The sequence below is a fragment of the Antechinus flavipes genome, chromosome 1 (assembly GCF_016432865.1).
Source record: "Antechinus flavipes isolate AdamAnt ecotype Samford, QLD, Australia chromosome 1, AdamAnt_v2, whole genome shotgun sequence".
Taxonomy (NCBI): Eukaryota; Metazoa; Chordata; class Mammalia; order Dasyuromorphia; family Dasyuridae; genus Antechinus; species Antechinus flavipes.
This window is the reverse complement of record NC_067398.1, coordinates 621,436,203-621,446,674: the sequence shown is the minus strand read 5'-3', so window position 1 is coordinate 621,446,674 and position 10,472 is coordinate 621,436,203. Positions and strand designations below refer to the sequence as shown.

The window sequence follows — 10,472 nt, the reverse complement described above, 5'->3', positions numbered from 1 at the left end:
TTCAGGAGGCATTGTGAAAACTGTTTATTAACTTAATTCTTTTTAAAATGGTGTTAATCTTAGTTTCTCCAAAACAGTAGCAAGGGGAAAAAAACAAAAAACAAAACAAAAAAAAAAAACTCCCTCCCTCCTTCCCTCCCTCCCCCAACTTCCTTCCTTCTTACACATTCCATCACTAAGCCAAACTGGCTCAGGAATCCCCCTGGGGTATCCCATTAATTTCCAAGCAATTCCATAAGGTGTACAAAGTCATTTTAACTTTCTCCCAGCCTTTCCTCTGCCTCCCTTATACTCGAACTTCTTCCCTGCCCGGTTCTTCAGCTCTTGATTATGGTTATTTAAAGGATTTCACAATGCTTATAAACCCCTGGGACTCTGGAGTGGCTCTAAGGGCCAGTTTGTATTATGGTCAAAATCAGCCTTGCCCTTCTGGTAAGAAGTTGGTATCTGGCCGGTAGTCAAGACCATTCCCTAATTGGGTAAAATAAAGATAGGCTTATTAGGAAATTGGAACATTTCCCTACAATTAACAGAGCCAAGATGTGTTTCCACCAAGTATTTTCCTGATGGCTTGGGAGAAGTAGTGGAATTTCCCCCATTTTATTGGCTAGTCCTCAGTCAATGATAAAAAAGTGACACCTGCTCCCTTTTATACTGGGCTACCTTTGTTTTATCTCCAAGTGAACATATGGGAGGAAAACAGGCAAATTGTGAGTTAAGGTTTTGGATCCTCATTTAGACACTTTCAACTGTTTTGAATTGAAATTCAAACTGTCTTTGGATTGAAAATCTGCCAAATTTAAAGCTGAATTTCAACCTCAGAGGTAATCTAGTCCAACTCTCCCTCATTTTACATGAAGAAAATGAGGTTAATATGTTTAATAAGGAGCAGAAAAGGAGATTTAATTAGGTGCTTTCTTTCCATGCTATCTCTCAGTCGGAAGTGTGACTTGGTTCCTTCAATGGTGAGATCAAGAACTGAATGAGATAGTTCAGGAAAAAGTATTTAAAGGTATTAAAAGGATGTTTTGAAACCAGGAAAAGATGGATAGTAATTCTATCTATTTGAAAGGTGATTGTCATTTACCACTGGTGTCAGAAACTCAGTAGGCACTTAATAAATGCCTTCTTCCTTGATTGACAAGAAAAGCAGGGGTGAAGATGAAAAGTCAATGAACAGTAGTCTTGGGAAATAAGGGGTGGGCAGGCCATAGGCAAACAGTACTTAGCTCGTGCTTAGCACTTTGTTAGATCCTCAATGTTATTTAGTAGCTGAAAGGGGAACCTCAAGAAGTTGATAACTCCACTCACAGAAGGAATTAAGACTAGATCAAGTCCAAATCCCTCATTTTACTATATTTATTTAGAGGCAATCAGAGCTAAGTGACTTGGCCAGGATCACAGTTATTAAGTGTCTGAGGTCAAATTTGAACTTGGATCCTTCCAACTCCAGGGATGGTAAGGAAACAGGAGTGGAGAGAATTAAGTATTTTATAGACCCTTGAGTAGCATTCAAAGAGCTTTAGGAGCTAAATCAATACCATAGGTGTGTTTGGGAAGGGGATGTTTTTCACTTTAGAAGTCATTATTTTCAAACAACTCTGCTAACCAGATTTTTATTAGACTCCACTTTGCTAAAATCCACAATTAAGGTAGGAAGCATAATTGACACAAAAGAGTTGAAAATTCTGATTGTTAGTGTTACTAAAATGACTGGAAATTCTGGGATTTTTTAACCTTAAGAATTGACCTAGTCCAATCCTCTCACTTTACAGTTTAGAAAACAGGACCAGATAAAGTTAAAAACATTTCATACCTGGCTTTAGTGGCAAAAGCCAGGGCTTGTACTCGGGTCTCTTAGAATGCCATATATTTTCTCATATGAATCTTTTTAATTTGATACTCAAATAAAAGGTTTTTTTTTTTACTTTGTTTTTTAGCCAGCATCAGAAGCATGCCAAAAACTCAATTGTTATCAGTTCACTACAACTGCTCACTCAGAAGACTGCTTAGGCAATATATCTGGGATGGATTTTTATCTTCTGGGTGTTTTATAGACAACACCACAAAGCACCAGTTACTCTGTATACATTTTTAACAAACTAAAATTGTAAGAACTCTTTTCACTTAATTTCAGAGATCTTTTCAAGTTCTACTTTACCCTTTGCTCCTCTCTATACCAAACTTTATCTTGCCCAGTTGACTTCATCCTCACTCCTTATCAGCTGTAAGTCTTCTAGACCTGGGAATCAAGGACTCCTTTGTTTTGACCCATTTCAGAAAAGAACATGAAAGTAGTTCAAATATTTCAGTAAGATCTCAATTTTATCTTCTCCCTCTCCTCATTTAACTCTATTTCATGGTTACATGGCTATTTAGAATCAGAGAAGCAGGATGAGAACTCAGAGCTCCAGATTCCTAATTAGTCAGTCAACTTATGTCAATAATGAAAATATAGGAAAACAGCAAAAAAACGCTACTCAGGATTTGGCGAAATTATATTTGCCAAATATTTATTTTTTTCTAAAACGCAATATCAAAATCAATTTTAAAAAGAAAAATGTACTTAAATAAAAAAAAAACAATCGATATAATACATGGGGAGGGGGAAGGAAACAAGCATAAAAAAAGTGTTCTTTATGCACAAACTGAGGCAGTTTAGAGGTTATGGTCAAATTTTTCAGTTCAAAAATTTGGCCAAGGTTGTGTAGTTGCATATCATGCAATGGCAAAATTGTTCATATTGAATTAATTGTTGCTCTCTACAAGATGAACCTTTACATGAGTCTTTGTGAAAACAAATTATAAAAGATCCCACCCACCCTTATAACTTATGCACAAGAGTTCTGCAGCCGTTCAAGTTTGAGTTTCAACTGAAGTTGTTCTTTCCTCAACAGCTCACTCTCTGTAGACAATTTTTGCTCCTCTGCCTGGATAGATATGATATAAGCTGTGGCCTTTTTGAGAATGACAACTTTGGGGGCCTTCTCATTGTTCTCTAACTCGGGGATCTGGTCTCGCAAGGCGAAGAAGCTTAACTTCAGTTCATTTCTCCGCTGGCGCTCTAAGACGTTGTGTGTCCTCCTCTTGTCATTCTCCTCAGTGTCTGAGGACCTGGGGCTGGCACATTTTCGGTTGTTGCTAATTTGTTTGAGGATTCTGCCACTGTCCAACTTAATCCTCTTAGCAGAGGGATAGTCTTTCTTTGTGGAGGGGGGCGCAGCATAGTTGTGCTGATGGGTGGGGACATGACACCTCTTCAAGACTAGGGGGCTGTGGGGAGGTTTACTGTGGCCTCCAGCTGTGTGGGAGCTGGATTCTGATCTTCTTGTAGAGGGCTGCCTCTTTTCAATTGTAACAACATCAATCTCTTCCTCATCCTCTTGTTCTTCTTCTGCAAGACAACAAATAGAAATCATCTGGTTAACAATTTCTTCCCAAAGATCTCACTGAAATAACAGATGTGAATGCCCTTTGGTTAAACTTCAGGCCAAAATTAATTCATTATCTGAAAGTGGAATTCTCTACAAATAAAGGAGCATTTAGTTCACAAAGAGAACACAGGAATTGTGTCATGTCTTCTAAAGGCTCATTCATCCTTCTCTCTCTTCCCATTATCTCTAAATATGATGAATGTTTTAAGAAGGGTCAGACTGGCCCAGGAATAGCAGTCAATATGCTGTATTTGGTAGGTGGACCTCATAAGATGATACCAAATTTATTAACAAAGAAAGGGGGATGGGAGTAGAAGTAGATTAAAGACCAATGACTCTCAAAAGGGAGAGGAAGGCCAAGAGATGACAACAGGGGTTACAGCAGAGACAAGAAAATTACAATTTACCAGAATACAACAACGATGCCAATTCTTACCTAAGACTTAATGAGGCTTTGGACACACCCAAAGTAAAGCATTCTCAGCACCTCCTATTTTAAGGGGACTTTATGAAGCACCCTTTGGGCAGTGCAAATGATAACAGCACCTCCCTACTTTTACGGGAAGTAGAAAAAAGGGGGAAAAAATTTGGCAGTTATGCCAAAAAGTTCTGAGTGAGGAAGAAAAAAAGCCCGGGGTTGGCACTGAATTGCTTTCTCAAGTTTTCGGAATAGGCTGAGAATATCCCAACTTCCCAGCCCATTCAAACTTTAGTCACTTTCACTAGCACCACCCAGACTGCTGCCCCTCCCCCTCCTTAACCCTTGCCATCTCACAGGTTCAAAGGAGGGCAAATTAGTTTTGCCTGGGCAGGGGTAAGGGAATAATTTATTAAGACAAAGAAAAGGGCCATTACCTCGCCCCTTTCAGACCCCCTTCGTTCTCCCCAGCACAGCATTTATAGTGCATTAAATCTGGAGGAGGGTTCAAAGGTATTAAATCCGTTAATGATGACATTCCAAAGGAGTGAAGGGGAGATCAAAAAAAAAAAAAAATTGGTCATGGGAAAAAACATTCAGTTTTACCTAAATCTACTGTTCAAAACTTCTTTTCCTCCAACTTTCTTTGAAGTGTGATTCAGCTGCAGTTGCAAGGCTTTTGAGGAACAGTAGGGGACTATTCTAAGTCATCCTAAGGGCCAGGTAATAAGTACGGTCACCTACACGGACCCCCGGCAAATTTAGCAATCACTGACAAAGGCCGTCCAGTCCAGTCCCGGGGCCAGTGGCTGGCTTACCAGAGTCGCTGCTGCTGCTACTGCTGCTGCTGCTGCTGCTGCTGCTGCTACTGCTACTGCTGCTGGTGGTGGGTGGCGTGTCCTCGCAGAGCGTCAGGGGCTCGGGGCTGGCCCGGGGGGAGGAGGCCACCGAGGACATCATGGAGGAGGTGGAGGTGGAGAAGGAGGAAGAGACCGGGGAGGGACAGCGCTTGGGCGAGCTGCTCTCGCTGAGCGGGTAGGGGAAGACCACCGAAGGGTCGATGCACTCGGAGGCTGCAGTGTGCATGTCTTGCAAGTAGAGGCTGTGCGTTGGGGGCGCGCTGTGCCGAGAGGCCCAGGAGCTGTCTTTGCGAGTCGCCTGGTAGGAGGCAAGCTTTTCGGAAACCAGCTTGGCCGCAGCCGAGAAGCCGCTCCACATGCAGTCATGAATGATGATGGACTTGACGAAGGACTCGTCGTCCGGGTCGCAGATGAAACTCTGGTTGACCATGTCACCGCCGAGCAGCTCGGTCACCATCTCCAGCTGGTCCGCCGTGGAGGGCACCGCACCGCCGCCCCCTCCGCCTCCGCCCCCGCCGCCGGCAGACGAGGATGAGGAGGAGAGGCTGGAGCGGCGGCTGGGAGACAGGGGAGGTGTGGGCAGCAGCTCGAACTTCTTCCAGATATCCTCGCTGGGAGCCGGCGGCTGCAGCTCGCTGTGCTGCTGCTGCTGGTAGAAGTTTTCCTCTTCGTCAAAGTAGAAATAGGGCTGCACCGAATCATAATCGTAGTCGTAGGTTTTGCTGGGGGAGCTGGCACTGAGAGGCATCTTGCCTGCCTGGAGTGGGAAGGGGGCGAACACAAAGGAGGTGGAAGAAACACAAGGGAGAGAACAAGAGTCCGAGTTAATCTAGGCTCAGCTTCCAAGGAGAGCGCAGCGAGCGCAAGCCTCCCGATCCCCAAGTAAAAAGTCTACAATGCATGGAATAAAATAGAGCCCCTTCTCTACAACACAGCTCACGCACATACACGGCGGTCTGCGGACGCAGCGCCAAGTCAGCTGCTCTCCCTCAATTAACCCCGGCTAAGTTTGCGCCAAGATCCAGCGGGTGGCAACAGTTTGCGCCGGGCGCCGCGCGGGCACAATGGTGCGCCCAGCCCCGGGGATTCAGTTCCTAACACTCCAGGAAGGCGAAATCCTTCCCAGTCTCCTTCAGAGGGCTAGGGGCGGGGAATGGGGGGGGGGGGGCGGGAGCAGGAATGGGATCCAATAAAACCATACACGCAAAGTTTTGCGCCACCTGAAGGAAGAAGGAGAAAAGCGCGGCGGGGCTGGCAGCTGCATCTCCGGCCCCCTCCTTCCCTCCCTCCTTCTCTCCCACTCTCCTCCTCCTCCCCGCCCCCGGCTAAGGGGCTCCCCTCAGCTCTCTTTCCCATTCCCACTAAAGCTTTCGCCGGCTTCTCCCCTCCTCCTACCCCAGTCGGCGCCTCCTCCTAGCCGATCTTCTCCGCCTCCTCACCCCCTCGATACCCCCCACCACTAGCCTTTGCCGGCTTTTTTCCCTTCTCCAGCTTTTCACCCAGAGCAGTCCGGGGGGTGGGAGGAAGAATTTAACGACAACAACAACAAAAAATTTAAGAAAAAAATTTGTCTTTATGTGGGGTGGTGGTGTCCTTTCTCTACACCATCCCGTGGGGGGTGGTGATGGTGGGTTAGCAGCTGTTGTGGAAAAGCATTCAGCTCGCTAAGTCTCCCCTTCCTCCCACAACGAAAAAAAAGCAAGGGTGGGGGGAAAAACTCGGGGGTGGCGGGATGAAAAGAGTCGTCTGGGGAAGGGATTCACCGGGTTTTTTCTCAGAGCAAATGATTTCCAGGAGTTCCGCACATCCATCCAAAAACTGTCTCTTTCTCTCTCTCTCTCCCCACTCCCCGGGTTGTTTAAAATAAGTCTCTAGACATTTTTTTTTTAAAGCTGAGTTTTAACTGCTTAAAGAGAGAAAGGAAGAGGAGGAAGAAGAGGAGGTGGGGGAGTTTTTAAACGTAGTTTGGGATTTGCCGGTCGGGGGAGAGCCGCAGTGTCTGTCAGAAATGCGCTAAGCCGAAATTTAAATACCCTCCTTTCTCTCACCAAGAGTCAGGCTGCACAAAGCACACACACACACACACACACACACACACACGCAATATGTAATTTCGACTACAAGGCGAAAGAGCTTTATGTCCAAAGCTATTATACCCTCTCCAACCCGAAAAAAAAAAAAAGGCAAGGAAAAAAACAAAAAACAAAAAACGACAGAAATGCCCTTAAACTAATAGCTTCTATACATACACAAGAAATGTCCAAATGCCGAGACGATCAGGAATGCGCACACACACACACACACACACACACACACACACCCGCTACTTCGAATGTCTCCTTCATCTTGACAATTCACCCCAAATCTTGTCCTGGCTTCTTCTTCCTTTCTCCCTCCCACTCCCCGGCTTCAACAGGACCACTCTTTCCCTAAAGTGTCACCGCAGGAAAGACAAGGCAGAGAGAAAGAAAAAGCACCCCTGTCTCAAAAAAAAAAAAAAAAAAAGCCAAGGATTCATCGTTAGCGAAATATTAAAAAAATAAAATAAAATAGGTTTTTGTACTTACCAGGAATTCAAATAGTCGAGGAGAATTCAAGTCTTCTTCGATTAGGGTGAATCGCCTTTAAAAAGAGAGGATCGAAGTGTATGTATCAGTACACAGGCAGAATCCACTCACTCCTTTGCCGGAGTCTTTCTCCTTCGGTATTGTAAGTTCCAATGCAAAGTATTCGAGTCTCAATGCAATACAAAGTTTCTTCGTTTGCAGCAGTCAGCGTCAGGAGGGGGAGCGGGCGGGGAAAGGAGGGAGGGGTAAAGAAGGGGGGGAGGCTAGTAGAAAGAGAAGATCCCCCTTCTCACAGCGCTCCCCTCTCTCTTCGCTCCCCTGTCTGTCTCTCCTTTTGCTCTCCTATCCTACTCCACTCTCTCGTACTACTGGAGAGACACTCAGATAAAGCGTCTAAAATCGGGCTTTTATACCACCAAGGCCAGATCCATCCGCCTATCTTTCCCGCCAAACCTAGGCTTCCCTAGTACGGGAGAGATCCAAGAGGAGGAGCCGGAGCTTCTGCCCCTGTGGCCGTAGTCACTGCAAATAGACCGGGAAAGCTAGCTCCAGTCAGGTCAGGACGGGGAGAAAGCAGGGGAAGAGCTAGACTGGGGGGCGCCGCTGCAGGCTTGGAGTCCAAGCTGAGAATTGCTGCCAAGGGGTCTTCCGCCCCAGAGACCCTTGCATTATAAAGCAGAGGTGGGCGGGGATTTGCAAGAAGGGGATTTTTTTTTTCTTCCTCCGCTTTCCTTTTTTTTTTTTTTTTTTTTTTTTAACTGCAGCCAGAGTAGGGGAGGGGCTATTTCACCAGAAGAGTCGAAAGGCAGGCTTACCATAAGTAAGCCTCATAGAGTATAATAGGATGGTACTATGGATCTGATTAACGTATTTATTTATTTATTTTACATTTTGGTGTAAAGGTGAAAACTCTCCCTCCTCTCTCCCTTTCTTTTCTCTCTGATTTAGGACACAGGCTTTTCCTCAGCCTTAAATTTCTCATTCATGCTCCAGACTGTCTCCACAGAACAGCTGAGTTTGAACGATTTGCAAAACACAAAACGTAGATACACCGCGTAGGTCTTATTTCGGGTTTGCAGTTTTACTAAGTCTCGGGAAAGGAGAACATTTAGGGAATGACGATAGAAATGGCATTTAAACGTGAAGGAGGAGGGAGAAATTAAAATAATATACATTATTGTTCAATCGATGCACTAAGTGCATTGCAATAATGAAAGAAAACGATTCGGCGCCTCCGACCCAGGGAACCCTCTCTAATCGATGGACAGTCTCCCCCGGCATAGCCAGGCTGGAGGCAGCAGATCCTGTGCCAGAGCTTCCAGACCAATCCGGAGGAAAAAGCAATCCAAGGCCGGGGACAGTCTTGAATCTCTGGGGATCTGGGAACTGACACGGGCGGGGGTGGGGTGGGGAGAAGAGGAGGGAAGCAGCGACTGGGACTGACCAAAGAGAATACCGACTCCTCAGTTTAAATCTTTTACCTTCCCCCCAGACTCCCACCGAGAAAGAGCTGATTTCAGTCTCGGGCTTATTAAAGAATTGCAGATCCTATCTGCGCACTACTGCGCAGCGCGAGTCTTGTCTGTCCAAGCCCCGGGCTCCCAGGGATTTGGGGAAACTGAAGGAGGGAAAAGGAAAGCGCACTGGGAGGGTGGGGACTGCCAGACCCGACGGATAGCTGCGGACACAGCCCCTACCCAGCAATCGAATGAGTTGTGGACACTGCACTGGGAGGCGGCCCGGGGGTGGGGTAAGAGGGGGTGAGAAGGCAAAACCGTTAACTCTTTCCTTGCCGGAAAAGTCACCCTACCAATTTCTGATGTTTTCCTCTCTGGAACTTTTTTTCCATCTTAATATTGTGATTTTTTTCAAATGTCCCCCCTCCCCTTCTCCCAGCAAAATGCTTCTCCTTCAATATCAAAGGGAGCCCCTATTTTTTCCTTTTCCACTTAGCTGGGGTTAGGTTATTTCAATATTGGCTTAATTTCAAGTAGCAATTTCCACTTAACCGAATCTTAAAAAAAAAAAAAAAAACACCCAAATCCCAAAGCCTCAAATCTTTGAAAAGTATATAAAATGGAAGGAGTGGGCGATCGATTATTCATAAAAAGCTGGCAGTAAATTACCAATGGGAATCCGAGAATCAAGATTAACCAGGACCAACCTTTTTCTTCCGCTCCCTTCACCCCAGGAATTTTTAGCAAACTTTCTCATCCGAAAGGAAAAGGGCTATTTGGGGTCGGGGAGTCTATGCCCTATAAGCTTTTTATTCCCTAAATTAAGCTTTGTAGATCGATGTTCAGCTGCTAAATTAATTACTTCCCCCTCCCCCACCTCCCCAAAGCAGAGGGTCTCTTCACTTTGTCCCCAAAAGTGACAGTCTGCTGCTGAAACACACCCAGACTATAGTACTCCTTCATGCAAAGAATACTGCAAAGCATTCTGACTCGGCCTTTTCTCTCCCTCCAGGACTACACCCTCTCGTTCTTGAAGCCAGTAGCGAGCTAACGTGAAGTAATTGTGCCCTCTACTGGCAACAAAGATGACCGCCTTTTAATTCCAACCGGGAGGGGGAGGGGCGGCTGACGCAGGCCTCTACTAGCTCTTCTGAATCCTCAGTTGTGGACTCTCAGGTTAAGGCCGCTCCTCCATCCTATTATTACTATCTCCCCCTCCCCCCCGCCCCCCGACAGGATGGGGAGCAGAGGAAGAGAAAGATTAAACGCGAGAGGGAAAGTAGCTCACAGACACCCACCCAACCGGATCCTACGTAGCGAAAATTAATCCATCAGTAGTCCTCGGCAACGATGTCCATCCCTCCCTTTGCAAGGTAGGCAGGTAGGAGACGTGGAAAACGCACGCACGCACGCACGCAGGGCGCTTGAGGGGCAGCTGTGCCTGAACTTTTCGCCTTCGACCTGCCACGGGGACCTTACCTTGAGCGCATCCAGGGCAACAGTGGAGAAAGAGAGAGCCCCCCCAATCTCCCCCTCAGTAACCCCTCCAAACCCCCCCCAAAAAAAAACAATTCCCCAATCACTATAGTTCTGACACGGGTTCCTTTTTCTTATTTCTAATTCACCCCACGTCCCCCCGAGTGATAGCTTCTGCCTTCAAGGAGGTTTACACGTTAGTGTCTATTGTTTCTAAACCCATCTCTTCATATTGTACGTGAGCCTACACTGGCACCGGG

At 46.1% G+C, this 10,472-nt stretch overlaps 1 protein-coding gene across 1 annotated transcript; it reads right to left on the bottom strand.

Annotated features, from left to right (window-relative positions):
• Positions 1-2,496: 2,496 nt before the first annotated feature.
• Positions 2,497-8,132, bottom strand: MYC (MYC proto-oncogene, bHLH transcription factor). The gene is made up of 3 exons (XM_051971086.1): positions 7,280-8,132; positions 4,671-5,469; positions 2,497-3,394 (listed from the first exon to the last, which is right to left on the bottom strand). Exons 2-3 carry the CDS (start codon positions 5,458-5,460, stop codon positions 2,832-2,834), a joined length of 1,353 nt encoding a protein of 450 aa, XP_051827046.1. The 5' UTR covers positions 5,461-5,469; positions 7,280-8,132; the 3' UTR covers positions 2,497-2,831.
• Between the last annotated feature and the right edge of the window lie 2,340 nt (positions 8,133-10,472).